At 46.8% G+C, this 19,785-nt stretch overlaps 1 protein-coding gene across 2 annotated transcripts in view; it reads left to right on the forward strand.

Annotated features, from left to right (window-relative positions):
- Nucleotides 1–4,636: 4,636 nt before the first annotated feature.
- Nucleotides 4,637–19,785, forward strand: part of KCNIP3 (potassium voltage-gated channel interacting protein 3) — a 120,920-nt gene continuing 105,771 nt past the window's right edge. Inside the window, exon 1 of one of the 2 annotated variants that reach the window (XM_088671429.1) lies at nucleotides 4,637–4,964. In XM_088671429.1, the coding sequence (XP_088527555.1) occupies nucleotides 4,950–4,964 (15 nt within the window). In that variant the 5' untranslated portion in view covers nucleotides 4,637–4,949. Of the gene's footprint in view, nucleotides 4,965–18,444; nucleotides 18,602–19,785 lie in introns of those variants that run through there. The other variant, XM_035120095.3, reaches the window with a different exon arrangement.

Consider the following 19,785-nt stretch of genomic DNA (forward strand, 5'->3'; position numbering starts at 1 on the left):
CATTCTCCCCCTTCCATACCCCTCAAATAGCTGCAATTCCTAGCACTCTTAACATTAAAACTACTGTTTCCAGGATTCTTCGGAGGGGAAGTGGTTTAAACGTGCTTTAAATGTATGGTGTGTAAAGAGCCCAGCATGACTTGTTGATGAATCTAACTTCAACACTTGTGATGGGAGACAGCAGCAGACTAGCTCAGTTCTACCAGGTGGGCTGCCTAGCTCTGCTCTTCTGCACCTCATCACAGCTGCAGCCCACTCTCCAGCCTCTGCCACTTGAGGCAGCTGCCTCACTCTGCCTAACAGTTGGGCTGCCCCTGCCAAAGGGCACCATTTCTCAGCAGCCGTGAGCTCCCACAGCTTCCTATGTGTTAATTAACTACCATTATCATAACCACTTATTCATTCATTCATTCATTCATTCATTCATTCTGCCCTTCATCCGTAGATCTTGTAGCGTAGCAGTTCACAGGATAAAAAGACACAATAAAAACACAAAACACACAATAAAAACAAGAACAAAACAAACCAGTAGCCCCCTCCACCCCTCTCTCTTCTTACATAGTAGTCGACACATTATGATAGCTGAGTTTATCTTTCTATGCAAGTCATGGGGTGGTCTTTGCAAAAAAAACACAACAACACTCCACAACCCCAGCTTCAATAAGTGATTGCATATTGTGACGTGTCTGCCTTGGAACAATGAAGTGTCAAATGGCAATACCTCTGCTATGAAATAATAAGCAATTGTTTATTCTGTGGGTAAAAATAGAGCTGTCTACTTCTGATCCTCTTATAATCAGGATAGCTCAAGAGCTGAGCTGCAAAAAGAGGCCTTGAGGCAGTATGTATTATTCATATCCCATCCTGTGCCTGATCCATGTAGATTCCAAACACCCACAGCCACACACCAATTTTTGTTCCTCAACTCAAGGATGGTGAGCACCATGGTTCTCCTTTAATCATCAAAGTGCACAGAGGTGGCAGCAGTCACATTTCATGTGCACATTGCTGACATTTCCTTTCTCAGGCTGACTAAAGGCACTGAGATGCAGTCGGAGTAGATACTGCAATGGTTTCACACTTAAAGGGGCTGGCATTGCATTAAGAAAAACTCCCCCACCCCCCCACCCCAAAAAATCATCAGTGGATGACTAGCTGGTCAAAACCTTCAATGAAAGATGGAGGTGAAAAGTAGAACAAGGCTGAAACCTCCAGATGATATTCTTGTAGAGAATCATGGCCCCATTGCCTTACACTGAGTCAGGCCATTGGTCTCTCTAGCTCAGTACTGTCTACTGGTAGCAGATCTCCGGGACTTCAGAAAGAAGCCTTTCTGCTCTAGCACTGATCTGTAGTGCACCATGGTTCAGGGATAAACAACAGCCTGCATTTTGTAATAAAAGATTGTAACAGGAGAAAGAAACTTGCCAAACACTTAAATGTTATATTCACATTTGGCTTTGACTGAGGTTGCTCGAAGCATCTGACAGACACATGCTTGCATCCGTTAAAGCATCAGCCATTAATTTTGTTGAACACATCAAGGGAATGGGGAGATGTATCACATACACACAGTAGTGGCTCTCAAGATGTAGGTGATTTATTATTGATTAAACCCCATGTTCTGCCTTTCTGTGGAAAAATGCCCAGGGCAACTTTCAATGATCATATTAAAACAGAAATGAAATAACTCTAAAAACAACCACATCTGGAAGTGGTTGCATGTGAGCAACATGTGCATGGGGCTTATAATTCTCAGGTCACTTCCAGACAATTGTTTGCAGGGAGGTTATGCCATGTTGTATCAAGCAAGTGTTATATCGCATTTTCCAGTGCATTTCCCCATCACCTTCCTTCAAACAAAAAGTCCCGTTCTTGTGGTGGGGAGGTGCACAAAATGCACTTTAATTGCACAGCCTGAATTTGCTAGTATGTGACTGAATTCCATCCACAAAATATCTTGAAGCAGCCAACATCTAATTGGATTCAGTTGAAATGGGGTCCATATAAGGGCTTAACTGCTTTGCTGTTTAGCATTACTCATTTAGAGATCGCCTCCTATTGGAAAGGCCCCAAAGGGATGGGATGGCAAGGGGAGTTTGGGATCTGACTCTTTTCAAGCATCTAACACAAAAAAATTGAGTTGTTGGAAGCTGAACTAAACACAAACATTTTGACAAGGTGGTTCCCATATATCAGCTATGTAAGGTAAAGGTAAAGGGGCCCCTGACCATCAGGTCCAGTTGTGTCCGACTCTGGGGTTGCGGCGCTTATCTCGCTCTATAGGCCGAGGGAGCCGGCGTTTGTCCGCAGACAGCTTCCGGGTCATGTGGCCAGCATGACAAAGCCGCTTCTGGCGAACCAGAGCAGCGCACGGAAACACCGTTTACCTTCCTGCCGGAGCGGTCCCTATTTATCTACTTGCACTTTGGTGTGCTTTCGAACTGCTAGGTGGGCAGGAGCTGGGACCAAGCAACGGGAGCTCACCCCGTTGCAGGGATTCGAACCGCCAACCTTCTGATCAGCAAGCCCTAGACTCTGTGGTTTAACCCACAGCGCCACCTGGGTCCCCTATCAGCTATGTAAACAGAAGTGATTTAATGTCAGATCTCTAACCTCTCGTGGCTATGCCATGGACAGTTAAAGCACTGATGAGGCATTCAAAGATTCTATTATTTGACAGGCTCCCCTCTCAATTTTCCTCCTCCTCTGTGACTGGTGTGGTGTATGCATGTAACACTGCAGGCTTTGTTGGAGTTTATTAATGTTGTTTTATTATAAAACCAATAAAATATCTATTTGTAGAAAAAGAAATTGGGAAACAACCCATTGATTCCTGCAGAGCTGAGTGCAAGGCTTGCTAATCCTTGAGAAGCAACAGCCCTCCTGAAAATGGGCAAGGAGTATTCCTTTGATAGATGCAGAGCATCTGCAAAACTGAAGCAGGTGGGAGGCAATAAAAGGGAATATAACTTGACAGCTTTAAGGTGAGGTCACCAATTAAGGACACCATCCACTTTTTAATCTGATTGGGAGAGATCAAGATGGATTTGCCACTGGATGGGTTGCTGTTGTAAGTGCTTTTTGTCTTGTCCTGGGAAAGGCAGCCAGACAAGCGGCAGGACCAGGAAGAAAGTTGAGCCCATTTGTAACAAGTGCCCAGTCCGTGTTTTGCCTCCATGGGGTTGCTAAATTGTTCAAAGATAATTCCAGGATAAAAGAGGTTACTGGCTGTAAAGCATCTCGGAGTAGAGAATCTGTTAACAGCTGAAGGCTGCAAAGTGAGTATAATCTCAGCTGATCTTCGAGAACAAAAGCAAATTCTGCTCTCCCGGAGAAAAGCTCAACACAAACTGAATGCCTACTGCTTTTCTGCTGCCACTTTGAGACCCTGACATGAAAGACTCAATAAAAAGAACAAGGGAGACAGGGATCAACTAATACCCCAGAGACAAGATGCTCTTCTTGTGGAAAACAAGGGCACTTGCATTGCCTCAGAAAGGATGTGTTGGCTTGTTTGTTGCAAACAAGCCTTTGGTGTCAGCGCGGGTGGGGGGTGGGGAGAGAGAGCAATAAAAAAAAATGGAGCTGCGGTAGAGGATAGCCTCCTTCCCATTTCAAAGATGGCAAGAGTGTGATTCGATCTGCCTTTGGTTCTACATGATAGCTTGAAAACCTATGACAATATATGTGTGCTAAGTGGGGTCCAGAAAGCTGCCTGTCAGCTTGGCTAAGACAAAGTGCACAGTGTTGGGTAAGACCCAAAGAGGTGGATCTGGGACTCCAATCCAGTTATAATATTGAAAGCTGCCTTCTACTACAACACTCATTTTGTCCATCGAGGTCAATATTGTCTACTCTGAAGGGCAGTGGCTCTCCAGGGTCACAGGCAGAACAAGGCCTTTCTCATCCCCTCCTACCTGACTCTTTCCTCCTCCAAATTAGAGATGTGGGGGACTGAACCTGGGAGCTGCATGCACACTACAGTATGTACTCAAACCCTGATCTGCAGCATCTACCTGCACCTCTTCCCAAAACAAAGAGGAATTTGGGTATACAGTACTCCCCCTGCCCCGCATAAAGTTGCATGGGCGTAGCCGGGGGGGCAGGTGCCACCCCCCCCCCAGGTCAAGGAAAACAATAGACATACTTAACTAACTGACCAATCGTGTTGGTTCTGCCTCACCAACAAAGTCCTGCTCCCCCTAACAAAACTCCTGGCTATGCCCATGGGTGGGTGGTCCCACCCACCAGTCATAGCTGCCTCCTGTCGGGTGGGGGAGATCAGAATCTCGCCCTCTGGCTGGCCCCAATTCTCTCACTCCTGTGTTCTTCCCGTCTCCTTTCCTTCCTCGGTGTGTGGAAGTGAAGACGGGGGCCTTCCGGTCAAGGTCTTCCACAGACACAGGCAGCAATAACTTCTGTCTTTTACAGACCCTGACCCCTCTGTATTGATGGGGGCTGCCCCCTTTAAATCCCCCTCCCCTGGCGGTCTGTGCAGGGCCATGGGGTTCATGTATTCAGCTGCAGTAGGAAAGAGAGCAAAGTGGGAGGGGAAAGGGGGGGCGCTGAGAGTTGGGTTGCTATGGAAACTGGCAGCCTAGGCTGGCATGTTGCCTAACAGAGGGTGGGAATAATAGTTCAATAGGTAAACTTGGCACATGGGTGTTCTCTTTTGTGGAGGATGCTTCCACAAGGACAAAGGCAGCTGGCAGGGCCACCTTCGCGCCACTTTCGTGCTGCCTCTTCTTCTTCGCTCAGCCGCCAAGGCAGTCCTGGCGAGAGTAGCCTCAAGGGAATAACTCTGAGGGAAGTCGCAGGAGCAACAGCCAGCGCTGTTTGGATTTTGTAGGCCAGAGAGAGAGAGAGAGCAAGAAAGAAAATCTCCCACCAACCCCCACATTAGGATTGAATCCACAAAACGGCCGAAAACCACCACCGCCAAGGAGATGTTTGAAGACCTGGTGAGTAAATGCCACGCAAAAGTGAAGCCTGCAGGTGGGGTGGCTTGGAAGAAAATCTCTGCCTCGTAAGGTTCCATGGGTCACACCCACACCTTCCATTGAAAGGATTCTTATACCACTTTAACAGCCGTGGCTTCCCCTAAAAGAACACTGGGAACTGTAAAAAAGGCGAAGGACCCCTGACAGTTAAGTCCAGTCAAAGGTGACTCTGGGGTCGTGGCGCTCATCTCGCTTTCGGGCCAAGGGAGCCGGCGTTGGTCCGCAGACAGCTTTCCGGGTCATGTGGCCAGCAGGACTTAAACTGCTTCTGGCACAACAGGACACTGTGAGCACCAGAGCGCATGGAAACGCCATTTACCTTCCCGCTGCAGCGGTACCTATTTACATAGCTGCCAAGTTATCCCTTTTTTTAAGGGATTTTCCCTTATGCTGAATAGGCTTCCTCGCGAGAAAAGGGAAAACTTGGCAGCTATGCCTATTTACTCTTGCTGGTATGCTTTTGAACTGCTGGTTTGGCAGGAGCTGGGACAGAGCAACGGGAGCTCAACCCATTGTGCAGATTTGAACTGCTGACCTTCCAATCAGCAAGACTAAGAGGCTCAGTGGTTTAGACCACTGGGCCTGTGGTTTGTTACGGGGCCCCTAATAACTCTTAGCAACCCATAGCAAACTACAGTTCCCATAATTTTTTGGGGGGGAAGTCATCACTGTTAAAGTGGTACTAGACTGAGTACTTTAAATGGACTATATAGATAGAGCCATAGTCTTAAAGTCGTGTAAGTGGTGCATTTCTTGCACAAATGCATGCCTTGTGTTTGTGAATGCAGGCAGCTGGGTATAGGAAAATTTAAAATGTGCATAAAAGTGAAAGAATATATGGTGCTTGCTTGTTCCTGTGATCATACCGGTAGTTGGCTAGTTCACACGTACCTTGGTTAGAACTCATTTCCCCTACACTTGGTGACTGGTGGCAGGCAACGGTATGTGTGTACTGAGTCCTTTGGAAAACTTTGCTCAAGGCGGAGGTTTTCAACCTTTTTGGGTCCACGGCTCCCTTGACCAACTACATTCTTTCGGCAGACTCCTGTGGGGCTCAGGAGCCCAGTTATGTCACCTCTTGCCTGCAGAGCCGGCAGCCCCTCACCCCTCCCTTGTGGAAGGTTCCCTCTTTTCCCCTCTCCTTGGGAGTCCTTTGAGCAGCCACAGCTGCTGCCCCTGGTCTCTGAGCTGCCCCCCCAAAAGAGGTGCCTTCTCACAATGCCCCACAGGGCCCTGGGAAGCACCTCCTGGTAAGCCCCAGAGACACCTTTCACCTGGGGAGCTTGTAGCCAGGGCTGCTGCAGCAAACAGCTGTGAAAGCTGTTTAGGGGGGCTTTTAATGTTTAATTATTTTATTTTATTTTTCTGTTGTAAGCCGCCCAGAGTGGCTGGGGAAACCCAGCCAGATGGGCGGGGAATAAATTATTATTATTATTATTATTATTATTATTATTATTATTATTATTATGCCTTTGAGAGGCAGAGATCACAAGAGGGCATTAGAGGAGGGAAGGAAGGAAAGAGGGACAGAGGCCAGTGTTGCCTGTGGCACCCCGGACCACCATTCAAGACACCCCAGGGTGCCACAGCACATGGGCTGAAAACCACTGGCTTAAGGTGATATGGACGTTCTATCTGTGGTGCCATATCCACACATGCCAGTTGTGACTTGATGCTGCAGTGATCAGCTTGCATGTATGAACTACCTTCACATGTGAAGACAGTCCAAGTATAATCATGTATAATTAAATGATGTGAATCCTACAGCCAGTGCGGTGTAGTGGTTAAGAGCGGTAGACTCGTAATCTGGGGAACTGGGTTCGCGTCTCCGCTCCTCCACATGCAGCTGCTGGGTGACCTTGGGCTAGTCACACTTCTCTGAAGTCTCTCAGCCCCACCTACCTCACAGGGTGTCCGTTGTAGGGGAGGAAGGGAAAGGAGAATGTTAGCCGCTTTGAGACTCCTTCGCATAGTGATAAAGTGGGATATCAAATCCAAACTCTTCTTCTTCTTCTTCCTCTTCTTCTTCTTCTTCTTCTTCTTCTTCTTCTTCTTCTTCTTCTTCTTCTTCTTCCTTCTTCTTCTTCTTCTTCTTCTTCTTCTTCTTCTTCTTCTTCTTCTTCTTCTTCTTCTTCTTCCCAATTTGTCCGTTAGATCTTTTGGCCTCCCTTTCTCATTGGATGAAGAGCCACATATCATGTATTCCTATTTGTGTCCCTGGTAAACAGGGACGGTCTGGTGCCCATCTTGGAACATCATGGTCAGGGTTCAGACCTCTCCTGCCAGGTCTCCAGAAGTAATATTTCGGAGTGGAGGGTAGATATGTCCTTTTCTCCAACAAACATGCTCTAAAGGATGTGTAAGGTCCACTTCCTGCACCATAGATGCTGAGGTGTGTTTTGAGCAGTGATAGTATATAATCACACACTGGTGTGTTTTGCTAATGTACCATTAATGAAAAGAAGTAACACCAATTTGACTTTTAAACCGGTAAAGAGCACAGCAGCCAAGGCTCTGCTAGGGTTGCCATATTTCAAAAAGTAAAAACCAGGACACCACAAAAGTTGTTGAGCTTGACTTGCCTAAGATCCAGGATAAAACTGGATGTATGGCAGCCCAGGCTCTGCCCTCCGTGAGCGGCCACTGATTGGCCTGTTTGAACAGGCATTTTGGTGGGCAACCCGCCCCAAGATCCTGAGGCCATGGGGGATTCCCTGCAATGCTGGGAAGTGAGCCTGGACAGGCCTGAGCATGAGGGACTGCAAGCAGCGCCCCCCAGGAAAGCAGTGAGCAGCCATTATTGTAGAGTAAATGCATATGGCACACAACTGAAAGTACAGAACAGAGTCCCACCACCTTTGGGGCCCATGGGCACCTCTGGAATTTAGACAAAGGGTCAGGGGCACCACCACAAAAGGACTGCTATGTGGGAAGGTGCTTCCAAGCTTTTTAAATTTTTTTACTTTTCTTCCACATATGAAACACAACTCACCAGACCAGTAGTTGAATAATGGTTGCTCACTTCACAGAAGGCTGACAAGTCGCTTGCTCAAGAAACGAAGTGGAAGGCAGAGTTGTGATCTGAGTGCTAAACTCATAGCCAATCCTTTCCCTCCACCTTGTTTTGCTGCAGCATAATGCCCATTTTACAGAAGCCGTATAACTTGCCCAAGAAACTGAAGGCAGATCCACACCATACATTGCAAACACACTCGACACACATTTTTTCATATTGATTTTTAAATGCTGCTTTTAATTTATGTGCTTGTTTGCTGTAGCAAAAGAACAACTAATAAATCAATAATTAATCAATAGCGACAATAAAACATGACTTCCTGCAAAGACAGTGGTCTTCCTCTCACAGAGCTACAATTCCCAGCACCTTTAACAAACTACAGCTCCCAGAATTGTTTGGGAGAAGCCCCGTGCTTTAAATGTGCACTGAATGTATTTAATTTGAATTTTTATTTGAATGGTTGTTTGATGTTTAAATGCCTGGTGTTGTGACTTGCCCTGAGTACAAGATAGTAGGTTTACTTTAGCAATGTGCAGTTCTGGGGGTGGGGTGGGGGTGGGAGAGAGAGGCGAAGGGGCTTGGATATGAGAACAGGAGTGTTGTGACATGGGGTTTGTGATTTCAGCTCTCTTGACAAAACATGCTGGAGACAGTTCTCTAGTAACAGCTCTTTATTTAAGTGAACAAGACTGACTGTGAGGGCAGGAAGGCTACATTTATAGGGACAGGGGACTAGCTAGGAAGGGATACATTTTGGAGGGAACAATATCAGGCAATCACAGTGCTGCCTTTTGGAGGGAACCAATAAGACAGAGGATCCAAATACAGCAGCTTAAATGAACCAATAGTAGCTGTACCCTCTGGAACCAAAAGGCAGTTACTTTATCCTAATGCAAATACAGACAATAATAATACAGAGATAAAATCCTTTGACTCAATACACAACAAGGAGTGTGGCAAATGTGCCTCTGTTTGGGTTGGTGCAGCCATCGGACACCATTTGTGATACCAATGCCCTGTTCTGGTTGTGTGAGAGGCCTTGTTCCTGCGGGGCAACACTGGTCTTCTGCAGCACAACCACATTCCTCAAGTAAACCGAGTGTGATGGGACTCCTCACGTGCTCAGTGATCACATGTACCCACATGCTATACTGAATTGCTATCATTATCACAAAACTAAAGCAGTTCAAAAGCTGTCAGGAAAAAAATCCACACATGAAGACTAGGAGAAGAACAAATCAGGCATCAGGGCTGGGCCAGCAAAGAGAGACAAAAATAGTTTAGCTGAAAACGTAACACCTGTCAAACTGTAAGGACTGAGATTTTCATATTAAAGAGAAAAAACGGAGAAAGTAGGGCTTTGAAATTCAAAGAAATTTCCTCACCCCGTGCCATTCAAATAAAAAACGCCACATCATTTTATCTCTCCAGCTAACATAGTAGTGAGGTAGCAAATTCAAAAGTGCAGGTGTGTGCGTGAGGGGAGGGGGGTCCCTTCATGCTAGGCACAGCCACATCCCCTCACAGCCCAGCCTTCTAAGATTATGCAACCTTCTAATATTATACAATATAATTATATAATAATTATAAAATTAGGGATGCACTGCAACAATCAGTGCAGATCTTCCTGTACTGTATTGCCTTTCAGCTAGATCTACTGTTTTCTGAGTCTTATAAATGGGCAAGTGATTTGGAGTGCTCCAATATCTTATTTCAGAGTGACATAAATTGATGTTTTCCTTGAAGCTCCAATGTATGTAACAGAACTTGCACACCAGTCTCTTGAAACTGAAGCGCCTTGTGATGTCAGCTCTCCTAAATGCTTCACTTTGGAGCCTACAGAACAACTTCTTGGTGTTCTTCCTGTCTGCTTTCTCCAGTGAAACCAACCCTCAGAGGCTGACTCACCTCATAGAATCATAGGATTGTAGAGTTATAAGGTACCCCAGGGGCCATCTAGACGAACCCTCTGCAATACAGGAATCACACATCTTTTCACTCTGGTTGGCTCCAGTTAGCACAAAGGGTGGCGGCAAAAAGCTCCTATTTCATACTGATTGGGGAGCTCTAGGATGAGGGAAACAGGGATCCTGCTTCAGAAATATTAACACGACTTCAACCATGGACCGCTATACATTTGGTTACACTTCTGGATTCAGATTGGCTCTTAATTCCTATACTGAAAACAAAATGATGACAGAGTTCAAAATCAACAAATTTGTTGAGGTCAGCTGTGGTCATTACAGGCATCCTCCAAATTACATGTATTCAACTAGTACATGTTCAGCTTTATGCACTTAGAATAATAATAATAATAATAATAATAATAATAATAATAATAATAGGGGTGTATTGAGTTTGAATGTTTGAAATTCTGCTTCCGGTTGACCGCGCCATCTTTGCTCAGACGGGGGTCCGATCAGCGGAGCGGACCTCGGCGCTTCAGAGGTGGAGGGAATTGCTCCAGCGAAGCAAAACCTCCTTAAAAGCCCCAAATCGAGCTTTTTGGGGACGGATTTTGCCTGGCGGCGCCAAAAGCGGGCTCTCTCCTCCCCGGATCGGCTTTGTTTAAGCCCCCGAGAGCGAGGAGGTGAACCGCGGCGGACAGGCTGACACTGCTGCTCTGAGAGCGCGAAGCTGCGAGTCTGGGAAGTGGAGGCGGCCAATTCTTCCAAGAATAATTAGCAAATGAATAGACTGTGAGTAATTTGGATTGTTTGGAATTTAAATTAAGGCAATTTGGATTTGGGAGAGAGGGGGAAAAGAGGAAGCCACCCCCCCCACGGTAACATAAGAGACAGTAAACAGAAACCCGAAGCCGTAAACAGAAGATCTTAACTTAAAAGGATCCCTCAAAGGCATCAAAGAGAATCTCCCCTAAATGCAGGGTGAAAGGGGAGAGAGACTGTGGTTGTGAGTGCCCTGCAGCAAGAGGTAAAGACTAAGAAAAACCTTTCTTTTCCTCGGGAGCCGGCAGCCCAGACAACCCAGTGAGTTGATCAGGATTTATAAGTCAATTTTTATTTCACTGTATTTCTGAACTTTGTGGAAATTCTTTTTTGGTTTAAATGTTTGTGAAATGTGAGTTCGAACTTTATTGTCAATAAGACTTGAAGAATGCAGCCAGCTTGTTAAAATGGAGTCGAGAAAATAAACTGTGATCATATTCCACCCCACGTGACAAGTTTTGACCTTGGCAGGATTGAACTATGTCAACAAAAAAGTGTTCCCCTGAGTTCCAGCGGTCTGTTTTGACCTTAATGTGGGAAACAAGAATAGAACTATGTCAAGAGGAGACAAAACGGCAAGAGTTACAGCAACAATTTCAGATGGTGATGGCAGAATATGATTTTCTAGAAGATGAAGCTTTTGAAACTGAAAAAGATGAATGTGAGAATGACAATGATGGTGACTGTGATTTGGAAGAAAAAGATGAAGATGAGGACTGTGATGACTCAACACAAAATGAAGCACACCACGAAAAAAATGATGACTTTACTCTACAAAAAGTTGGATGGAGTGCCCTGCATTTGAGGGGGGCACGATTGGTATTACTGGAACTCCAGAACACCCACAGGGAAGAAGGAAAAAATATGCAGAGAAGAGAAGAAATTCAGGGGTCTTGTATGGTGGCCTGGATGGCAAAAGACTATAAACAGGGGGTGGGGTGAAGGGAAAGTGATGTTGTGATTATAAGGATGGATTAACAGGTTTATAACTGGTCTGCTGATTATGGAATTTGCTGGATTGGGGGGGTGGAGCCGGTAATCGGGGATGTAAGGTTAAATTGAGAATAGTTATAGTTTTAAAAGTGAATGGATTTTGGAAAAATGTGAAAATATGGAGGCTTATAGAGGGAGTAAAAATTAGGCACGGGAAGATAAAATGGGAGTTTGATTTTTCAGTGATTTGAACATTAGGTGAAAATGATAATAATTGATTTATAAGTTGTATAAGATATAAAGGTGTATTTTTATAAAGTAAGAAACTGTTAAAGATGATAAAAAAGGGATGAAAACCGGGGAAGGGGGGGGAGGGGAAGCCCACAAAATATGGTTTTACAATTATGAATGTAAGAATTTTTTTTTCTGTTTTGTACTGTTCTTTTTCTCTTTTTTTGCTCTTTCTTTTTTCTCTTTTTCCCTATTTTAATTTTTTTCTTTTTTTGGTATGACAATAGATGGTTGGATGGATGTCCTCCTGCGTACTGCCCTGGTTTGCTGGAGCTCCCTGGTGGCAGGGGGGGGGGGCTTTGGGGTCAGGGGAGGGGGAGGAGGACAGAAATCCAAGCATAAAATGGACCATCTCTGACTGTTCACCTACATGAGATACTTCTGTGGCAGGGGAGGATCCATGTGGGTGGGTGGGAAGGAGGTGGAAAAGGTGTTTATGTATGTACCGTTTCCTTTTTTTTGCTGTTTGTAAAATTAATAAAAAGTATGTTTAAAAAATAATAATTATAATTATAATAGGGGTGTATCCAGGAAATTTGTTTATTTCCAATCCCACCCGCCATAGTGCTCCCACCATACAGAATTTCACGTATATGCGTGGTACCCGGGAACGTAACCCCTGTGGAAGCAGGAAGTCACCTGTATAGGGCAACCTGTTCCATCCTGGTACCCTACATATGTTGCTTTGCAGTACATCTCCCATCAGCCCCAGCTAAGCCTGCTGGTTGGGGCTGATGAGGGGAGTTGGGAGTCCAAAACATCTGGAGGGCACCAAGTTGTTGAAGGCTACTAGAGTAGCTAATTTTGGGGCTGGACCCATTTCCAGGAGGGTACCTGTATTCGTTAATTGCAGCAAAAAGAGTCCTGCAACCCATTAAAGAATAACCAGTTTATTGTGGCATATGTTTTCATGGATTACCATACACTTTACTGATTATCTGGACAAATGTTTATGTCTTTTGGACTGGAAAGATTCTGACATTTGGGTTGTCTAAGGAGCAGGGAGAGCTCAATGGAAGCTTAAGGGCAGAGTAGAGTCCAGTCTTCCCTGCTGACTTGAGTAGGAAAGGAAGGAAGTCTAAAAAAGTTCTGCTTCTTCCCATGAAGACTACTTTGAATTTTTATGTCAAATGTCAATTTTTTTTAAAAAACAATCAATCAAACAAACAAACAAACACAGCAACACTTGTTTGCTGGTGCCTTAAGCAAATGTTTAGTTTGCTTACTGGATAATCCAGCACTGGCTGGGGTTGATGCAAGTTGGAGTCCAAAACCACTAATGCTATTTCTGAATAAGGAAATATTGCTGGTACGGAGGGGTCCTTTTAGTGAAAGTTTGGAGAGCAAGCCAGAGGTGAAAGTAATGCCCCCTAAATTATCTCTCTTTATTCAGCACCGAAATAAAAGTGTTCCTCTGCTGCTGGAACACTGACTGGGAATTCATTCCCCACAGAGATTTCCATCTCCACCAGCAAACTCAGACAGCTGCTTCTGAGAATGAGAGAGAGAGAGAGAGAGAGAGAGAGAGAGAGAGAGAGAGAGAGAGAGAGAGAGAGTGAGAGAGTGAAGGAGTTGCGTTGCAATTATAATTAGATCCTAGAGTCCAAATAAATGTGATAAGGCTGCCAGATACAAATTGTCTATTCATAGTGATTTTGTAAGTTTCCCCTTCAAAAAGGAGGAGTCTATGGCTGCTTTTGTAGGGACAACCTTCTGTATGAGGAAAGTGTGATGCATTTCTTTGGGAAGTGGGGGAACAGCTACAAGATGGAGATTTAGACTCTTAAGAGTGGCATGGAGAAAACAGCTGAAGAGTCTCTCTCTGCCCCTCTCATGAGGGGCCACATTCGCTTCTCAGCAACCTTGCAGGGGCCACATGACAGGCAGAGCAAATTCTGCCTTTGTACACTTGCAAAGTTAGTTTCTTCACACTCATGCAAGAAGCATTGTCAGGGTTCAAGGGCACATTCCAGCCAGGCAAAAACACTCATGAAGAGGGGCTGGAGAGGATGCGGCCTGGGGAGAGTCTGATAAAGAGGTCTTGAAGGGCGCATTTGGGCCCCTAGGACTGGGGTTCCCATCCCAGAGCAACCTTTAGAGCAGCTCTGCAAATTATTATTTTCCTCATATTACCCGGAACATTCTAAAGTGCAGTATACATAGGGGAAACAGGGGAAATGTCAAGCATGATTGTATTCTTATGAATGAGCCATTTGTGTGTAGGACCAGTGCCATTGTCTGTAAGTGTCAGACCGACCATCCTGACATTCCTTCTGGAAGGTAAAAGTGCAGCTACAGAACTTCCACATCAGTGGAGGAGCAGGGATGATGTGCCACTACTTATTTCACAGCAGGGAACAGTGACATCCTCTCCTGGGGGGGCTGTTTGCCAGTTTTCTGCATGCCAAATAAATAAACTTTGCTCAAGGAGAGACCCACCAAATAAATGAGCTCAACAGAGGAAGAGGCAGATTCTGTTAGCTGGAGTTCCTTCATTATGACGAAATGTCATGTCACATAAATGCAGCAAGCTTTTGAGCCACCAAGAGCTCTTCATTGGGGTGGATGTTACATAACTTGGGAGGCAGGAAGTGAGAGAAAATCTGGCTCTGTATTGATGTTGCAATGTCTGCATTGGTCAAAATTCATTTTTGTTGCATAGTCTTAGAAGGTGTTGCCATGAAGAAAGAGCACCTGGGCGTTGGAAATTTCCCACTATGCTCCTGTTCTGCATGGTTTGACAATCTCTTCTGCTCCAGGGATGAATAGAATTGCCCTTTCTGATTAAGGAGAACCAAACGGAAGGTGAGAGGTGGGGTGGGGTGGGGTGCCAAATGTTGGCCTTACAACAGGGCACTGTTGCATCACTGCCTGTTGCATCACTGTCTGAATGCACCCTCAGATGTATTTGATCTCACTGTCAATCAAGGGGGAACTTTTAATGTGAAACTATCCTTGCTGGTGTCTGTGCTGAGTTTTCAAATTCAATACTGGGGTGCAGACTGCCCTGCTTTCTCTGTTCTTCCCTTCTTGCTTGATAAAAAGTTAGGTGGGGGATTGACTGAGTAGTGTCAGGGACTGGTGAATGCCTTGTTGCAGAAGAGGGAAGTGCCAAAGCTAGGCCTTAAAGGAGGCTGTTTTGTGCTTAGCGGCGGAGAAAGCCGATCAGGCGCCTGGGGCGGCATGTGTGCCCTACCTCTACAGCTTCTGATGCCATTGACCGTAGTATCCTCCTGGGCCACCTCAGGGATTGTGTGTTGAAGGCCCTGTCTGGTACCGGTAGTAGTGGTTCCGATCCTATCACCAGATGCTGTTCCTGCTCATTCTCCTGGGGGTCTTGCAAGGCTCAGTCTTCTCTCCCATGCTCTTTAAGATCTAATTGAAGCTGTTGGGAGCTGTCATCAGGAGCTTAAGACTGAGGTGTCACCAATATGTGGATGGCACTGAGCTCTAACTCCCTGCACCACTTGAACTTGCCTTGAGTTTTGCTGTAATCCTTAAATGTTCTCCAAGCACCATCCCCAAGGCAGAGACAGCCTCTGCCCTCGCCCACTAGGTGTCATCCTTCAGCTCTGCCCAGGTGCCACTAGGCTCCGACTTTATCCCAGCAGGCTCCACCCTGACCTCATCCTAATCTGACATAGAGATGGGGTGAAATTTCCAGGAAGGCTGTCCCCTCCCTACAACAAAATCCATTGAGGGTTTTCTTTTTGGAACCCCTCACCAGATATCATCAGCTATTAATGCTATTTTTTAGGAGCAGGAGAGATCTCCTGCATCACATGTCCTGATGATGTTATGTGTCTAAATGTGAATATGTATATTTCCAGGAGACTGTAGGGGAATGAAGTTAGCATCCCAGAATGTATTTGGTGGAACACTGTGTGTCTGTCTGTCTGTGTGCGGGTGCGGGTGTGGGTGTGGGTGTGGGTGGTTTATGTGCTGCACGCTCACTGTTCCTTAATCTCAGCTTCTTACATCTTAAGATCAAGCCCATGCTGGATCCCTTTGTTTACATCATCTAAAATAGATGTACCTTTTCTCAACCTCTGTCAAATGCTGGTGGATATGAAAAGTATGATATCAGCTCAGCTCAGAAAGCGGGAAGGCTGAGTCAAAGCAAACAAGAGGGATGGACAGATCATTCCTTGGAGCAAAGTGACTTTGATGGCACTTTGTAATGTTAACGATTTGACAGTTAGGTTCCTCAGTTGGACCCAGCTCCTTTTTCCAAAATAAGTCTATTAAAAAGAAACCAGCAAGAAAACAAATGGGACAGCCTTGAGGCATATCATACATTTTGGCTAAGTATGGACTACAGTTCCCATTGCTAATGATGGTTTTCTCCAGGCTTAGACATGATTCTTTGATTGAATGGGGTGGAGGGAGGGCTGAGCTATTTATGAGCACTCAGCACATATTGGAGAGTGGATGTGTGCAATGCATGAGAGCAACGTGGAATGAGAATACGGTGTATTGGATTGGGGTCTGTTTTCCTTTATATTTACTGTATTAATGAAGTCAAACTAGCTCTGACTTGCCTTTGGGTGCACTTATGGCTGTAGAGAGGTGAAGAGGGTATCAAATAAAACACAGAATATGTAGTTTTGCGGAGGAATAGTACTGGGGGCTTTAGTTTTGTTTTTTGCACTTTATCTCCCAAGTTACACAAATTTACACAAAGGGGAAGGGGACTTTGCTACACAACACAAGCTGCAGCCCTACCAGTTGCTGCAAACCACAGGAGGGGAGGGTGCTCTTGTCTTGTGCTCGGGTCCTGCTTGCACGTTTCCTACAGGGAGCTGGTTGGCCACTGTGAGAATGCTGGACTGGATGGGCCATTGGCCCAAGGGAAAGAGTGGGCAGCAGTTCATTCTCCCTCCAGAACCCCCTGGCCATTTTCTTTTGTTGCAGGACCAAGGGTGCGCCTTTCAGTTTACGCTGCACTCCCTAAAAGGGCTGCTCCCAGGTGCAATGGAGGGTGTGATCCCATCTCCATGTGGAAGAAAGATGCAGCTCCTGGTCCAATTAAGTTTTGTGCATACATGGAATGGGAAGGGCTGCTCTCTTGCCCTTTGCCTCAGGCAGCAAAAGGTCTTGGGGTGGGTTTCTGAAACCTCCTAAGTTATTTCCTGCAGGAGCTCTGTCCTTAGCTAATCAAAATGAGCTCTCACTCGCCACTGAATGAGGTGTTGGAGCACCATGGAATGTTCACAAATCTTCCAGCTGCTGAGATATTTTCAGCACAAAAACTGTCCACATGTGAATCCTAGGGAGATTGTTGTTGGTGGGATGGGGCTCAGTAGAAAAGGGAGTAGGCGGTGGCACCGCAGATAAGCAGGCTATGTGAGTGAGCGGAGGAGGGGGAAAGGCTCAGAGAAGGTACCGTACTGGATGCAGATACTGTCTATGCCTTTGAAAATGTATGTGGGCCTCCACTTAGCAATCAGTTCATTTTATGGATGCTTTGTATTGCTATTTACTCAGCTAAGGTCATAGATTTGTAGAGTTGGAAGGGATCCTTAGTCATCTAGTCCAACCCCCTGCAACACAGAGATGGTTAGGCTTTATAATTTCCACCATTGGGAAATACTCATTATGTCTGGCTCCTAATGCCGGCTCTTCTCGGGACATAAGCCTGAGATGGCCGGTGCTATGTGTGGCCATTGAGGCATGTTTCGCTGGGCACTTGAAACCCACAAACAGGCTGGCTTCTCCCTGTGCTGAGCTCTTGGTGTGAAGGTCCTCAGGACATGGAGAGACAGAGGAAGCAGGCTCTACGGCTGCCTTCCCCAACCTGGTGCCTCCCAGCTTTTTTGGACTACCAGCCTCAGCATTGTATGACCCTGCCTGATGGCAATTGTAGTCCAAAACAGCCGGAAGGCACCAGGTTGGAAAAGACTGTTGTAAGGCTGAGTCCCAGCAGAGTCCAACTAAGCTCAGCCTCCGACATCATTTAATTAGAAATAGAAATATCAGTAGGCATCCATTGCAAATCTATCCAAACTCCTGTTCCCATCAAAGTAGTTGGGCAGGCGGCCCCCAGCAGAATGGGGATGACAAAGACCAAGTGGAAGCACCGGTAGTGCCAGGGGCTGCCAACTACGACCCAAATGCAAAGAAAGGACCCAACTCTTTAGGTGGGGGCATTTGGGCAGAGGCGGCCTTCCTCACCCCTCAGCCCCAATTGCCACCCGAGCCCCGCCATCGCCTCCCGCTGGCCTCCGTCCTTCGCAGAATCCGAACCCGCTCGGTGAAAAGGCACAAGAGCGGGCTGGGCGAAGAGAAGTTGGCAACCCTCGAGAGGCAGGAAGGCAAGAGAGCGGGGCGCTTGCCTTTGGCTCTGGGCTCCCGGCCGGCCGCCCAAGAGGCACCTGCCCCCCCCCCTCCCGCCGCCGCGTCCGCTCGCCCTGGGCGGGGGCGTTGCGAGGCCAAGGAGCCGAGGGAGTTAACGCCGCCGCCGCCGTGTGGGTTTTCGCTCGGCATCGGCTCAGCTGCCGGCTTGGGAGGGGACGAGCCGCGCTCCGCCGCCGGTGCCCAGCGTGTTACATCACGGCCAGCTCGTCCTCTTGCCGCTGCCGCCGCCGCCGCTGCTGCCCCACAGAAGCTCTGCCAAGCCAGCCATGCAGGTAATGGGGTCCGGCGAGGGAGGCAGCTGCAAAGGGGGCGCCAGGCTGATCCCCTCGCGGGGTGCCAAGGCATGCGTGGGATGCGTCCGGGTGCCAAGGGTGCCAGGCGCTCGCTGCTGCCCGCTGAAGCCCGTTGAGGTGGGAAGCGGAAGGGAAAGTTTGTCTCCAGGGTGGGAGACCCCCCATCCTTTGGGGGCGCCGGAAGCGGGGCCCCAAAGTGAGTGAAGCAACGGGGTTCTGGGAACAGTTGCCGTTGTTGGTTTTCAAGTGCTTCTACAGCACTTCTGAATGTTGAGACCATAGTCTGGTTTCGTTTCAGCCTTACAACAATCCTGCAAGGTAGGTTAGTAGGGTGGAGGAGAGAGAAAATAAAAGGTCAGCGAGGGAGTTTCTTAGCCGGTTCAGCGATCTCCAAACCTGCTGCTTTGTGCATTGCCCCCTTTAAAGTGCTCTAGGCGGGGGTGGGGGTGAGGGTGTCCCCCCCCCATCAGAACAGGTTTGGATGGGTCTGCACAGGCAGGCCAGGGTGCAACAAAACAACTGGTGGTGCAGCAATAAAACTGCTAGCACATTTGCAAAGCTAAGCAGGGTCTGGTTTCAATTTGCATGGGGGACCTTGTTTTGAGATTCCTGCATTGCAGGGGGTTGGATAGATGACCCTCAGCGCCCCTCCCAACTCTACAATTCCATGATTCTCTATGACGGGAGCTCCTGTTTCCAGGACTGGCTACTAAATGAATGGGCCATAAGTTAGGCAAGTCTAGGATTGAATCTGGTCTCTGGCTCACAAGGTGGCCTCTTGCAGCCATCTATTATAATAAGAGGACTGTCCTATCCTACAGGGTTGTTGCTAAGATTACTGAAATAATGCACATGGACTTGGGCTTTGAACAGTTGAGAATGCTGCAAAGTGTTGTTATAGCTGGTGTTCATTTAAGGACATGCACCCACCAGGGATCCAACAAAAGCCAGGAAGGTTGAAGCGGGGCATTTTGGGGCTGGCAGCTGAGGCTTCCCACGCCTGCCTGCATTGCAAAGTCCACTGCACACTCAGCTTATATAGGGATTTTTCTAGCATGCCCCCCTGCCCTTTCCCCCCTCGTCATTTTACCCTTTTAATTGCCATCTTCTCCATCCACTCTCCAGACCTAACACTTTCCCATATTAAGATAAACCAGGCAGAT

This window comes from Zootoca vivipara, chromosome 6 (genome assembly GCF_965207765.1).
Source record: "Zootoca vivipara chromosome 6, rZooViv2.hap1.1, whole genome shotgun sequence".
NCBI lineage: Eukaryota > Metazoa > Chordata > Lepidosauria > Squamata > Lacertidae > Zootoca > Zootoca vivipara.